This window comes from Cyanistes caeruleus, chromosome 19, assembly GCF_971803275.1.
Source record: "Cyanistes caeruleus chromosome 19, bCyaCae1.hap1.1, whole genome shotgun sequence".
Lineage (NCBI taxonomy): Eukaryota > Metazoa > Chordata > Aves > Passeriformes > Paridae > Cyanistes > Cyanistes caeruleus.
In genome coordinates, this window is record NC_141719.1 from 1,035,571 (window position 1) to 1,050,766 (window position 15,196).

General features: G+C 47.9%; 1 protein-coding gene across 9 annotated transcripts in view; it reads right to left on the minus strand.

Moving 5' to 3' along the window:
• Positions 1–15,196, minus strand: part of STX8 (syntaxin 8) — a 106,798-nt gene that overhangs the window by 89,855 nt on the left and 1,747 nt on the right. For 8 of the 9 annotated variants that reach the window (XR_015277945.1, XM_086857087.1, XM_086857085.1 and 5 more), the window contains exons 3-6: positions 12,266–12,360; positions 10,506–10,616; positions 4,671–4,795; positions 3,285–3,377 (exon numbers count right to left, since the gene is read on the minus strand). Coding sequence is in view for 7 of the 9 variants with exons in the window: in XM_086857087.1 (XP_086713213.1) it covers positions 3,285–3,377; positions 4,671–4,795; positions 10,506–10,616; positions 12,266–12,360 (424 nt within the window). In the remaining 2 variants the exon portion in view is untranslated. Of the gene's footprint in view, positions 1–3,284; positions 3,378–4,082; positions 4,796–10,505; positions 10,617–12,265; positions 12,361–15,196 lie in introns of all 9 variants that reach the window. The other variant, XR_015277946.1, reaches the window with a different exon arrangement.

Below are 15,196 nucleotides of genomic sequence, written 5' to 3' on the forward strand. Positions count from 1 at the left end.
TAATGCTACAATTGCTGCTTGGTTTCAGAAACTTGATTTTGACAAGAAATTCAAAATGTTACATAACCATATAATTAAAGGATTATAATGAGAGATAGTTTACTCAAAATGATCTGTTCTGGTTAAGAACATCCTGACTGGGAACAGCATTCTCCTAACCAGGAAAAAGACATCAAGTGTCTGACTTTACAGCTTATCTATGAACTTATTTATGCTCTGCCCTAAGCTTTAGAGGAGCCAGAAGCAAAAGAACCCATCCTCAACAGAGCAAAGCAAATGGACACTGACAGGGGAAAAATACCAAACAGGGCAAGTTTTGCAAGCTCCCAATATTTACCATCCATTCCAGAGTATTCCGTTCTCATGCAAGCATGTCACAATGAGAAAACAACATCTCTATAAGGGTAAAACAAACAGCATTCACAATTTCTGAAAGCATTCTTCCACAATTATTGCACTAGATTAGATTGCCTCATCACCAGGGCCAGAGGCCATTTACACTATTTTCTTTCTTTTTTTTTTTTTCATGGAACAGATGAAAGGATTACAGAAAGTTTTTCTGGGGCCAAATTTGGAGCTAATGATGGGAAAATTCTTCTGCTAATCCCCACTGCTAGCAGACTCCTGAGGCTGGAAAAAAAACAACATCTCCTGAAACAACATCTCCTGGTACCCTGCTTCTATTTTGCTCATCAGTGCAAAGTGTCCTTTACAGGAGGTTTGCAAAGGCCCATCAGCTTTAAGCAGAGTCATAAAATCTGCAGGACAGGGCTACAGTGAAAACCTGAGGAAAGAACCACCTGGGGCTCCCATTAAAACCTGGATGCTGCACAGAAGCCAAGGATGGACCCAGCCACATCCCACATCCCTCCGAGGGAATGGGCTTTTCCAGGGTATCCTGCAGGGATCCCAGCTGAGCACTTCCTGCTGGCTCCAGAGGATTCTCGGAGAGATGAGTGGAAGGATGTGGAGCTAAGGCAGGCTGCTCCATGGCCAGGGAGCTTTCCACGGGCACAGCTGCCACCGAAGGCCAGGGATGCTCCAGCCCTGCTCCTGCTGCCCCTCCGCCCAGCAGGAGGAGCAGGCACCACCCAGGCACCTCCTCCCCAAGGCAAAGTTTCACCGTTCTGCAGTCACTGAACAAACACAAAGGAACTCGCACGCAGCGGCTCTGCGAGGAGTAAACTCTGCATAATTAACGCAGGCCTGGCTCCCGGAGCATCCGCAAAGGCACAGCTACACCAGGCGGCACTGCGGGGAGAGCGCCTCTGGCACCCGAGAGCTGGGACAGCAAACTCCTCCGGACAGCCACGGAATGGGAAAAGCAGACCTGAGGAACGGCTCTGGAAAATCAGTACCCAACTCCCTAAAGCCTAATTCATTAATGCACATTATCAGCTACTTCTGAGCTAAGCCAGGTTTTATCCTAACACCAGGACAAGCTGCAGAAGGTGGGAGCATCCCAGCAGGGCAGGGAAGTGGAAGTCAAGCTTCCCACAGAAAGGGGCGGTTTGATGGAAAATCTGACTCGAGGAAAAAGAAATGTTGAAGCAGCACTTAATGAAGATGAACTTCCCCTGCCTCCCCACAATACAGACGATGCCATTATCACTCAGCACTGGGAAGGAAAGGGATTCCAGGGAAGGGGAAATTACAGGGCAGTTATCCTCATCAACCTGAGCGTGCAGCAGTGACACGAGCTTGGCACAGCGCCTGAGCAAAGTCTGCTCATGGTTAAGGGCATGAAGTAAGATGTGCACAGGGAAAACAGCCCCTGGAAAATATTGCTAAGGACTCCAGCTTTTCCAGGGTGCCAGTGGCAACAAAATGTCTGACCTTATCCCCCCCATGTCCGCCAAAAAAGCCCAAAAAAAAGGGATTGCATAAAGTCAGCGGAAACATGGGAGTTCCACTTGCCCGGCAGGGATGAAGCCAAGTGCTGAGTGATCTGCCCCCACATCTGTCAAGTCAGGCTCTTCTTTTTATTTCCCAACTCTTTTGGACAGCTTCAACCTCTCCTGATGCTGCTCCCACAGGGCTGGCAGGTCTGCTGCCCGTGGCTGTGGGACACGAGCAGAGCTCCAGCTCTGAGCAGCCTCCTCAGGACCAGCACACACAGCCCTCGCCTCTTCCTTGCCCAAGCACTCAGGAGTTTCCCTCTCTGGAGAAAGAGCTGCCTCTAGCCCAAGGTAGAGCTCCTGTGGAAACAGGAATTTTGCTCAAGGCTTTGTAACTGTCTGTAAGACAAACAACACCAGCACTACTTGCATTATTTGTAAAAAGGAGGGTTAAACATACTCAGTTTCACAGATGGCCTCATTGCTAGAAGTCTGACAAAAATGCAATGGCACAAAACACAGAACCTTCAGGGTCCCCAAAACATAAGAATTTGGGGCACCATCCCCAACCCTCAACAGAGAAATGGGACACAGATCGTGTATTTTCCTGAGGAGAAACCAAAGTTTCACAGAGAGTCCATAAACATGCTCATGCTTCCCACCTGTTTCCTATTTAGAGCAAAAAAAAGAGCAATTAATATGACTTTTTAAGCAATGATTAATAAAAAAACCTATGAGACCACTAATTGAAAATGTCTTTCCACACATGAGGCTGAGGACCAAAACATGACAAGAGCACTGAGCCCAGTCTCTCCCAGCTGCACAAACCCTTCCTTAACAACCTTAAGATTAATAAACAAGGACATATTCTAAGGATTTCCTCTCCCTCCCAGATCTAGCTGTGGCAAACAGGAGAGCAATTCCACTTGGCCACTGGCTCCTCTGAAAGGAAATAGGTGCTCTCCTGGTTCAATATTGCACTTAATTTGATCTACATTCACGCCACAAACCCAATCATTTGGAGCAAGCAATGCAATGCTTCTCCTTTAGTCACTGCTCAAGGCATTTCCATTCAGATCACCAGGAAAGACACAGAATGAGAATGCTCGAGTGAAGGAAGCCCTGCAACACACAAAAACTGTCATAAAATAGAAAAATGCAGAAGATGGAGCACAGAATCAATTCTGTGCTTTGGAGCAGTAATCACCAATCTCTTTGTTCAAAAGTCAGGCTTGGGGAAACTCCCCAAGTGTTGGGCACAGCCCACAGGGAATGGAGGGAGGCACAACAAAATCAAGGGATGAATGGGCACAATCTGCACTGGGTGCTTGAACATAAACCTTCAGTGTCAGCTACTTGCTGTGTGGGCAGAAGGAGAAATTGTGTGAGGACAGAAGAAAACAAATCCTGGTCTTACATAAAAAGTGAGGCAAATCTTGTCCTTACCGTTCTGCTCATCCAGCTCATTCCCAATTTCCTGCCCCATTTGTTTTTGCCTGGATATGATTGAAGAGAGAGCATCGAGTCCAGCATCTTGTTCTGCACCAGGAAAATATATTAAACTACTTTAGAAAGTTGCTGAAATAAATGCCAGGCTACATAAAATAGGCAGAAGTGAAGAAAAAAAAAATCTACTCTGCTCTGTGCTTAAAGGGCTAAAATGTATTAAGAAAAACACATTAACACAACATGAAAATGAATCTTTATGACAACAGCACTCTTGAAATAATGTGAATGATGGGTAAATAATTTCCCTGCTCTGGCTGGGTCATTTTGCTGAGGATCCAAAAAAAAACAAAAAACAAAAAAAACACACAAAAAAAGAAATCCAAGAATTTCACATTCAGCTGTTACTCAATCAGAAATGCAGGGACTTTCTGGCACACACCCTGAGCTCCTGATTAGCCTTTTTAAATTTTCCGAGCAACTTTTAACATGAATAAAAGAAAACAGGTGATGCAAACACCAAAGAATTCAAAGAGATTTTTAAAGCTGCAAGAGGGAGAGGGGGTGAGGGCAGTCCAAGTGAGATGTGCTCCCACACTCCTGTGTGAAGAACCAAATCCCTGTGCCCTGCAGGCACCAGGGAGCCCCTCAGCCTCTCCCTGCCCAGAGCAGCCACGAGTGGCACAGGAGGAGCTGCAGAGGGTGCCCAGGGCACAGCAGGGATGCCCAGATGGGGTGGCCAGGACACCCTTCACTCCCAGAGCCCTCCAGCACCTCACTCAGCCTCAGCTCCATTACCTATAATGTAATTAAAAACGCAGCTGAGGTTCCTCCTGGACCATGCAGATTCTCCTCAGCTGCACACAAGTTGTTCCCATGCAGACTGAAGCAGGCTTTATCTGATTTCATTCCATCACTTCCAATACTTGAATTGCCTGGAAATGACCTCATTAACCACCTGACCTCCTCAGACTGAGGTTTCCCAACACTTCCAAAGTTGGAGGTTCCTGATAGGTGCAGAGGGCCAAAATCTAAAGACCCTTTTTGGATGAGCTAATTCTTCCCTCATTCCAATTCAACAAGACATTTAATGCACCCAGCAACACCCCTACACCCAGAGCAGTTATGTGATCACACTGCATACCAGAGCCATGAATATGGGCAAAATCACAACCTCCAAAATTCAATTTAAGAAGTTGCATCCAGTTAAGAACATTGCAAGCACAATGCTGCTCCTGCAAATACAGAAAGCAGCTGCCTGGAGCTGCTGCACTTGACATCTGTAGATAATAAATAATAAAACTTCAGCCAGGTTGGTGGGTTGAGGTTCAAAGGCTCCTCTCAGAGTTCCAGAGATGCTCAGAACAACCAGAAAGGCTCTTGTACCTTCAATGATCCTTCTCTGCTGCTGCCTGAGCTCATCAAAGCCAAGTCCTCTGGTCTCCTCTGATTCTTCCAAGAGCCAGGGGTTGGTGTTGCCTCGTTTGGCCCCTCCTGCCATGAGGCTGGATCTGAAAAAAGTTCCAGAGAGTGATTTCCAACCCCAACCCCCTGGCAGACAGCAGCACACAGGGCTGAGCACTCCACAGGGCTCTCTGCAATCCCAGGAGCAATCAGCCAAAAGCAATCCCCAATAACAAATCCAACAAATCCAAGTGGATCCAAGGAGAGAATTCCTTTTACAGGGATACACAGACTGTACAATATATCCACTGATTGTATAATATATCCATAGAAAAGGTTGTTTAGAAAAGGTTGTGTAGCACACAGAACATTCCTGGGAATACACATTATTTCTGTATTTACTACGTGATCAATGCACAAACTTATAAAAATACTGCTACAGCCTCAAACAGTAAAAGAATGCACTTGTTAACAGACATGCAAATCAGATGAGACTTTTAATTCTCTGCAATCCTGACCAAACCTAACCAAGAACATTCCTGAATTTCGAGAACTGTAGATGGACACAGCTCCCTTCCTGCATTTCCTAGTCTGGCATCAACCTGAACGAGAAGCCAGGAACACACACTCTTAAATAAAAGAGTAATTAAATAATGGGTTTTCTTTTCAAAGAATTATGACTTGAGATTGTTCACATTACAGACACTTCCCTGGTGAGCACAGAAAACAAGTTTTCCATGTCCAGGGCACATAAATCCAAGCAATAAAATGAAACCCCACTTAAATATTTCCTCAGTACCAGATTTTTGGTTTGTGCCTTTCAGCTCCTCACTGGTTTCTCCCACAAGACAAACCTCATGACAAACTGAGAGTCCCCTGAGCCCACAACTGCAACCCAGCTTTGGGAGGAGGCATGGTAAGGTGCTTCCCCCCAGATGTTCACAAGTTGGAGTTTTTGCTTTCTGCTTTCCTTTCTTTATGCTCTTTATTTCATTCCCATTTTACCTTTTCCCTGCTCTTTCCCAGAGCACTTCCACAAACAGCCCAAGAACAGAGAGAGTTTTTAGGATCTCTCAAATTCTCAATGATTTTTAGTTACACCACAACATAAATTGGAATGTTGCAGTTGTTTTGGTGTTTTGAATTGAGTTTTGATGGAGCTGCTCTGCAGAGATGCTGCCCGGTGCCCACAGCTGCTGACATCGCTCTGTGGCCAAAGCCCCGGGCCAGGAGGTCACTGTGCCCAAGGACAGCGGGGCCAGGAGGGGTCAGGGCCCTGCTGGCACTGGAGGTGTCTGAGCACAGCCCAGAGCTGGGCCCGGAGCTCCTGCAGGAATCCCGGGCAGCTGGGGACATCTCCTGGCCGTGGGATAGAGCAGCACTGCTGGAAAATCAGCCACACACGAGAGCTCCTCAGCTCCTCTCCCTGGCCACTGCAACGTGGGCACTGCACTCCAGCTCAAGGCAAAGTCAGAATGAAAAATGGAAAGAAAAAAAAACAAACATTTTTTTAATAAAAGTGGCTAAAAAAAGCACTTTTTATAAATCTCAGCATCTCCCTTAACCACTCCAGCGATGCTGAACACCAAAGCAGAGCCAGCCCTGCTGTGCCACGACCAGCTGGGTGTCAAGGGCAACAGCAGAGAGGAGCTGGGACTCCTCTGCATTCCAGCCCTGCACCTCCATCCATCCAATTCCCATGTGTTTATCGAGGCTGGCAATCAGGTTTGATTAGAAAAACTTACAGCAGGAATGCAGTTTTACACATCACCCAGCTTTCCTCCCTACTTTGGGGGATTAAATATGCTCTTTTACCTCCCAGTCTCACAACTGGCAGCAGGTTTGTGAACATGACAGAAGCATTACACTGCTGAAGATGGAAACATCTCTGCAGCTCACCCAATTCAGTTCAATTAGAAGGACACAAAATCCAGGGTAACAACACCTGACAAAGCTGTTTAACTAAAGCAAAGGGAACATAAAGCTCTCTGCTTGTTAAAAAGAGCACAACTATTTCTGCCTGTTAAAAAACAGCCAAGGCAAGCAAATTTGAAATAATTTGCGGCTCTGTCTCTCTCCCTCCCACCAGTGCTGTGCCCTATTCTTGTAGGTTGGGTCATGACAAGTGGTCTGCTGGTTACAATAATCTTTGTGACATGTTTGGTAACTGCCTTCCCACACAGCCCAGCAGAACTTCCTCCTGCCTCTGATCCTGCCCTGCCTCGCCTGGCTGGTGTGAAGATTAAAGCTTATCCAATTAGCCACCCACTGCCTCCGCCAAGTTAATCACACAAATCTTGGGAGCCTCACTGGAGTGTGGGGATGGCTTTTGATGATGGGAGCAGATTTAAGTAATTACAAGGCTCAGCAATGCGCCTGAGTATAAAAGGTGATGGGGTTTAAAATCAGGGAGCTCTGGCACTGCCTAACAAGGGAGGGCTTGTCTTATTGTTTCACTGATAATTCTTCGAACACCTCCCAAGTAACTTAGATTACTCAACCAGCACTTACTTTAGGCCAAGGCCACACATCAAGGCTTAGGGCTTCACAAGACTGATCAGCAAGACTGAGTCTTAAACAAAACCTGGGTCATATGACAATTGGGTGGATGATCACTTAACATTCCCTGAACTACAGAGGGGCTCTTTGAAGCACCCAGGACACCCCAGCCTGGCTTCACAGGTCACTCTCCACAGGGCTGCTGCTGCACTGGGGCATTCTCTCACTTACAGTGCTCACTCTGTATTTTTAGGAAGCTCCAAGCTAATAAATAAAACAAACATAATTTTAACATACAAAACAGAAATCGTCACTATCTCTCCAAAAACCCATGAGAGGCCCTTCCAAAATCCCCTCCAGGCACTGTCCCAGGTGGAGATTTCCCCACAAGAACCTCTCCTGATGGGCAGCCTCCAGCATTCCCTGCATCTGGCAGAGGACTTGCAGCCCCACCAGCACAAGAACTGCTATTCCCATGTTCCCGGAAATTCCATGTTGCTCTTGACACCATTTCCCTGTGGCTGGCTTCACTGGTCCCACTGCTTCAAGGACTGGGAGCTGCAGGTGCTGGCTGAGGAGGGTGCTGGGCAATCCTGACCACACAGCCAAAGGCAGATCAGTCCTGGAAAGCCCCAGCCCAACCCTGGATCTGATCCTGGCACTCAGGTCTTCTCCTGGATGGACAATTCCCTCTTTTCCCACCCTTCCAGAACTGAGGCCAGCCCCATCCCAGCTCAGGAGGCTGCAGCAGGAGCTGGGAGGTAGGAAGGACACCAGGAAGGACTTCCACAGGACTCTAAACAACTCCTGTTGATCTCATTTCCTCAAGAGCACTTGCCCCCCACAAACCACAGCCACATTTCCAAAAGCATTTGACACCTGAAACCAGGCACTCATGGACTGAAGCCTGTTTGGCATCAGGCAAAATTCCTGTTTGGATCAAGGCTGAAATACCTTCCATCTGTCAGGAAAGTGTTCAACCAGGAAAAATGGTGACCCACACTGAAGAGGAAAAAAAATATAGACTCTTCTAAAATGTACCTGGGTAGCTCTTACTGAAGGTGCTTTGTGTCCCACAAACACCAGAAGTTGCCTTTATTTTTGAGGAATTCCAAGAGACATCGAGGAAGGCCAGTTAATTTATTGATTCTCTGGTGACTGACATGGGCTTCTCCAGCCTGAGACCTGGTCAGACAGGAGCAGGAATATTGCCATTCCTGTCTCCACAAATGTTTAAATACTCTAGAAGTTTGACATGTGACATCCAGAAAGCCAACATTCCTGGTTGCTTTTCCCACCCCTGCCTTTGGAATGGAGTGAAACCCTGGGAATTCTGCCCCGTTAAAGCCCCTGCTCTGACAACCTGCACAGATCTCTCCCAAGGAGAAAGGGGGCAGAAGATACTGAAATTGTTATTACAAGACAGTTAAAGGAAATGTAACCAGCCCTGCTCAAGGGGAGGCAGGCAAACAGCACAACCTTGCCCTGGAAAATTCCAGTGGCACCTTAATTAAGGCCAGAAGGGGCAGGAATTCTGTCCCCAGCCACGGAGCGTCCTGCCTGCAGTTGTCACTTGGGATCAAACCTGAGAGCATGGAAGCACAGCCCTGCACCCCAGAAACAGCTTCAGAGCAGCTTTCAAAGGATGTAAAACTCACTGAGTGGTGACCAAACGCAAAGCAGCTTAATTCCAGGGAAAACCTCCCAGCCCCAGGCCCTGGGACAATAAATATGTGATCAGTGGTGCAGGAAGCTTAATGAAAGGAAGGGCTGCTGGCAAGAGCAGGACCTGGGCACCGTGGGCTGTCACATCAGGGCTGGATTAGATATGGAAAAGCAGCACAAGCCAGGCAAGTGTCACTGCTCAGCTTCATCAAACTCCAGGTGCTGATTTTTCTAATGCAGGGAAAAGCTGAGTGTCAGCTCCAGGCACATTCCAGGGTGGGCTCTGCCACCTCCGGAATCCCAAAGCTGGGCCAGGACTCTGCAAGGATTTCAGAGGGACCCTGAGCTGGGAGCTGAGCCCTGCAGACCCTGGGGGCTCCCTGCCTGAGACCAGCTCCTGCCAGGTCCTGCCAGGATCCTTCCAAGATCCTCCAAAGTCCTTCCAAGATCTCTCCAAGCCCCTTCCCTACAGACCCACACAGAGCCCAGGCTCAGGCAAGAGAGCAAAGTTGGATTTCCTGGCACAAAACTCAAGGCCTGAGCTGTCTCTGCCTGAGCCCCTGAAACCCAGAGCCACAGGGGAGACCATGGAAGAGCTGTGAACTCACCAGACAGAATATTTGGCATAGTTTTATACATTTTTAATAAAAGAAGTTAAAAGAGAACTATAAAACATCAAGCCTTGCAACACTAGCAAATAAATACTCTGATGTTATCTTCTGCTGGAAAATACTGGATTCCTTGATTGTTTCTAATGGGGCTTGAAATTATCATGGGATTTTGGTATTTTCCTCCCATTTGCCTCAACACCTTCTGGCTGGGGCAGCCCAAGGCTGAACCCCTGAAGCAGCACCTTGCCACCACTGCCCTGCCACAGCAGGGATGGCCACAACAGCCACACCAGCTCAGGGACTGCTCAGAGCAGGGGACACACAGGAGCTCTCCCACATCACAGCCCCACGTTTTGCCTCCTGGCTGTTTTACTTGTTTTGGGTGACTCAGTGATAGATTTAAGAGCCAACACAACAACAGGAGCTGCCCTGAGCTCTGGAGAATCCAAACCTTGAACAATTGTTTGGGTTCAAGCCCAGCCTGAAGGTTTATCACCTGCAGCAGGTGCTGCCCTGCTGTATGGATACCTAAAGATGACAAACAAATCACAGTCACATATTAGAGAATGGTTTGGCTTGGCAGGACCTTGCAGATCATCCTGCCATGGGCAGGGACACCTTCCACAATCCCAAGCTGCTCCAAGCCCCAGTGCCCAACCCAGCCTTGGGCACTGCCAGGGATCCAGGGGCAGCCCCAGCTGCTCTGGGCAACAAGGGCAGCCCAGCTTTGGGTGTAAAACACACCAGGGAACACAAGCACCAAAGCCAAACCCTTCCCCACCTCACTGAAGAGGCCCCCAGCAAACATAAATACACACAGGAATGCAGGAAACTCCCAGCTGAACTCTGAGTGCCACCAAAACCAGTGCCCAGGAGCTGCCACTCACAGCGCTGCCAGGAATCTGCTGCCAGGGACACAAACACATCCCTTCTGAGCAAATCCATCTCCTGCTGTTACCTGCAGGGGTCAGCCAGCTCAGTTAGCACCTGAGATGCACCCAGAGCACAGACCCTGCTGGGATTTGGGGGGACAGTGCCGTACCTGCTCACGTCTGGCTCCGGGCCCTCGTTCCTGTAGGATGCCTCGAGCTGTTTGTGCCGTGTCAGGAGCTCGTCCACCAAATTCTGCCTCCTGTCTCCCTCCAGCTGTGTGCTGATGGCTCTGGGTTAAGGACCAAACTCAGAAACACCGAAAAGCTTTCATTTCATCATATAAAATAACACTTGTTACACATTCTTAAAATAAATTAGACTCCCTGATCATCAAAATTAACCATTTTAACAAAAAAAAAAAAAAAAAAAAAAAAAGGCTCCAAGATCTAAGAGGATTGGTCACATTTTTGTGAATGAAACCTGCTGTTATTCTAAATGTGTTTCTGATCTTTACATATCTCAAACAAAAGGTTTCATACAGTGGCCATAGAATGATCTTTGTCATCATCTCAAAGTAATTAGAGAACTGAAAGGACATTTACTGCCAAATTAGCATTAAGAATAGCATTTCCCACTCCAAAATCCAACCAAAGTCATTCTTTGTTTATTTGCTGGTCTCCAACACTGACAATGTTACAGTACTGCACAGGGTAAGCTCAGGGAAGGAGGAGATTTCTTAAAAGAGCTCCAAACTGCACTGTCACCAGCAGGGCAGGGCCAGGCAGAACAGCCTTTCAGATCAGCAGGGGATTTCTCATCTCACTTCACTGCAGGCTCCTCACACAGACCAGGGGAGCAGCTCCCAGCCATGGGATCAGAGAAAAAACAGTATTTTCCTTTGAGCATCTGTTTCCACTTGCAATCCATGAGCAGAGCACCCGACAGCCGCTGGGGAGCAGAGGAACAATTCACACAGTGCCTCTAAAGAGCTGTGGCTTCCACAGGGGAGCTCTGTGGGCTTCTCTTCATTAACCTTAGTGACATCCTGAGGGACTTCTAACTCTCTCTTCTACTGCTGAATGTGTTCAGCAATGGCTGAACTGGTCTGTGTGTGTTTTCTGCCACAGCAGCAGCATCTGCCTGCTCAAGCAGCCACTGGGCTGGGGAGTTCAGCTCTGGCCACCACACAGCACTCAGGGCTCAGGAGGGATTTCTGCTGTGCTAGGCTGAAATTAAACTTTCCTCCCTCAAACTAGACTGCTTCTGGATGTCTTCAGGGAGATGGACATGCCTGGGACTCCTTAACCTGGCTCTTCCTGCATATCCCAGTCTGGCCCTGGGGTAACACTCCTAGAAAAAAAACCTGAGATTTCCTCCCAAGGCGTATTTGCAGTTTGATATCAGTGTGAAGCTGCAGCCCTGTTGTTTCTCAAGTCAGACAAAGTCAGGATACCCCAGCCCTGCCACAGTCTGAACAAAGCTTCTCCTTCCTTTCAGCAAGGCCTGGCCAAGAGACAGTGCCAGGAGACAATGCCAGGAGACAATGCCAGGAGACAATGCCACCTGGTCAGTTTGGTGCTAGACAAGTGACCTTGCCCATACACTGGCAGTGCCTGCACAGCACAGACAGCACCAGGGCAGCTCTCAGGTGGCTCAGACATCTCAGACATCTCATTGAGCTCCTCTCAGCCCATCCTGTTAAGGATGGGGACACAGAGGTGACCAGAGCCAGGTTCACTCCCTGGCTGCACCCCAGAGGTGCCCAGCCCTTCCTGTGCTGCAGCTGCCATGAAAATAACAGCCAGCAGCACAGAGAAAGTTCTGGTGACAAAGTCTCCTGCAAAGGGAATGAGGGGAAACCCAGTGGCAGAGGAATGAGAGCACATTTTGCCCCAAGCCCAGAGGGGCAGGGCTGCTGTTTACAGATACATCTGGCGTGTTGACACTGCCCGCAGCAGCAGCTCCCTCAGCTGCTCAATCTTCTCCCTGAGGCTCTGCAGCGATGACCTGATGGCCACATTGACCTGGGGGAACACAGAGGTTGTCACTGGCCTGCTCTGTTTGAGCTGCATGACATTTCATGCTGCTTCATGACAATATATTTAACTTTTACTGCACAGGTGTGAAGGGCTCTGCAAGCCCAGAGAGCCAGGAGTCACTCCAGGCTGCTTACAAAACAGTGCAACAGTTCCACAAACACTATTCCAAAGCATTAATGCTGATGAATATAGAAAGCTGTCTTTCAACTCTTTATAAACACACTTATTTATATAGGCAAAACATTTCAGCACATTTCAATATTTTCCAGATAAATTTCCAGCCCTTTCCTCTGATCTTCAATAAAAGTACAGGCACCAGCTTCTTTTGCCATTGGGTTTCTTTCCCAGCTACCTGGATCAGAGAGAAAGTTACTACAGGTTGACACATTCCCTGCACTGAACTGCTCTAGACTTGAAACTTAACACCCCAAAGAAATTCAGATTGCTCCATTTCCCTCTCAGCAGCACCCAGGACTCCCAATCCTTTCTCACCACTGACCTGCCCAAGATCCAGATGTGTCTGTTCTCAGTAAAAATGTAATTCAGTCATTCTTCCCTACTGCAAACAAACCCCAGGCTTGCAGGAACCCTCCTGGTCTTTCTCCCCACCCCTTCCCAACTCTAACTCACATTATCCTCTGAGTTTGTCCTCCTCAGATGTTCTCTTCATTCCAGTTATGCAGAAAAAACACTAACTGCAATTAACAATGCAAGTCATCTTAACTAAGATTTGCTGTGCCTCTTGCTTGCAACGGCCAGTGACCCCAGCTCCCATGGGCAGCAGAGAGGGACAGCTGCTCACTCTCAGTCCTGCTGGCTTGGGGACACAGAGACAGCAGCAACTCTGCAGGGCCAGCAGAGAAGACTGAACCTTGTTTGCTCCCAAACACCACCAGGTGCAACAGAGAGCACCCAGGCTGAGGCAGCCAAAATCCTCCTCTGGAGCAAGGCAGCCCCACACCCCACGGCAGCAGATCAATCCAGGATGGGGGCTCAGAGGTTTGGGGAATGCTGAAGCTTCTGTGTGGCCCCCAGCTTTGCAATCAGGTAATTAAAGGGCCTTTCATTTGTTCTCAGCTCCAGGTGGACAATGCTGCATATGACTGACCCAGAACAGCAACAGAGCACAAAGGTGACACGGCCAAAAAGCCACCAAATGCAGACAACTGGCCAGAAACTGCAGTGGGAGAACAAAAGATTTCACCTCAGTTTACAGAAAACTAAGAAAAAAGGAAAGCAGAAAGAAAAGAAACCAGTGGAAGTTTTATGATCAGCTCAGTGGAGCAGAGCTCACAGATGGTAAGTGCTGGATTAAAATCTTTCCTCACGGTTTATTTTTCCATTTTAGATTTTATGCTCTATTTTTGGCTCAGCAACAAGCAAGAAGTTTGTCAGCCATGCTAATCGCAAAATACTATAAAAATAAAAACCTGTTTACATTCTTCCTAAAAGGCCAATATTGTACAAAGACATTTTCCTGCATTACAGCACTCAGGAGGCACAGGACACGCGACTGCTCAGCCGTGGATTTCTCAACAGGCATTTCTGTTATGAAAACACCTCTCTCGTTGTTGGAAACTTGTTTAGAGTAGAATCAAACACTGCTAAATATTCCTCTTTACCTGTTAATGGATTAAAGGAAGCTGGAAAACACAGGGCATGGAACAAATGATTTTATGGAGAAGTCAGTCACCCGTGCAATGTTTCCATAAAACACAACCTCGGAGAGTTCCAGCCCCAGAAAGGCTCCAAACAACAACCCCACGTTTCCTTGGGTTTGGACTCCTCAGTGGTGGCACTGATGGCAACAGAGGACTTTGCCCTCTATAAATACAGATTAAGCAGCAATCTTTTTATTGGTCTTCTGTTGCTGAGGTGTATCTGTACAACTCTGATACGTCATCATCCTGAAAGCAGGAATTTAATCTGCACCTCCAACACTCCAAAGCCAGAGAAAACACCACCCTCAAATCCCACTTATTTGGGGTTTCTGAAACCCCTTCTCAACTCCTGCTGAACTGAGGCAGCCATCCAGCAGCACTGATTATTGTGCACAGCCTGCACACTTTTCCTCAGAATTTCTCCCAACTAAACATCTCAAAAATGACATTTGATTTGAACATCTCTCAGCAAAGTGAGTGGCCCAGTAGATCCAGTGATCAGGCCTTGCAGTACAGCCCTGATACAGAGAGGTGGGAGATAAAGCACTGGGGCCTTAATTATGCCAATTATTAAAAACTACCAACTCAAGGGCTTACAGCAAATTTAATCTGAACACAGCCAAGGGAGCAGGTAATGACTCAAAGCTGCTCCTGAAGGGAAGGATGAGGCCTGGAGCCCCAGGGAAAGCAGCATCCTGAAAACCTTTATTTTATTTTATTTCTTAAACAGGAAGTGCGAAAACATGGAGAACAAAACATTCCTGGGTAAGCTCCAACTGCTGCTTCTCATTCCTCTTTAACTCTGGGCTTGTATTTTGTTAGAAATGCAGCTAAAACAAAATTCCTATTCTCTCTGATCTGCAGCCACTGCAGAAGGCAGGAGCCAGCCCTGGGGGAGGAACATCTGCTCCCTGTTCACAGAGAGAGGGCAAAGAGCAGCTGCTGAGCATCCCAGCATCCCTGAGCCTCTGGGACAGCTCCATCCCAACATCCCAGCATCCCTGAGCCTCTGGGACAGCTCCATCCCAACATCCCAGCATCCCTGAGCCTCTGGGACAGCTCCATCCCAACATCCCAGCATCCCTGAGCCTCTGGGACAGCTCCATCCCAACATCCCAGCATCCCTGAACCTCTGGGACAGCTCCATCCCAACATCCCAG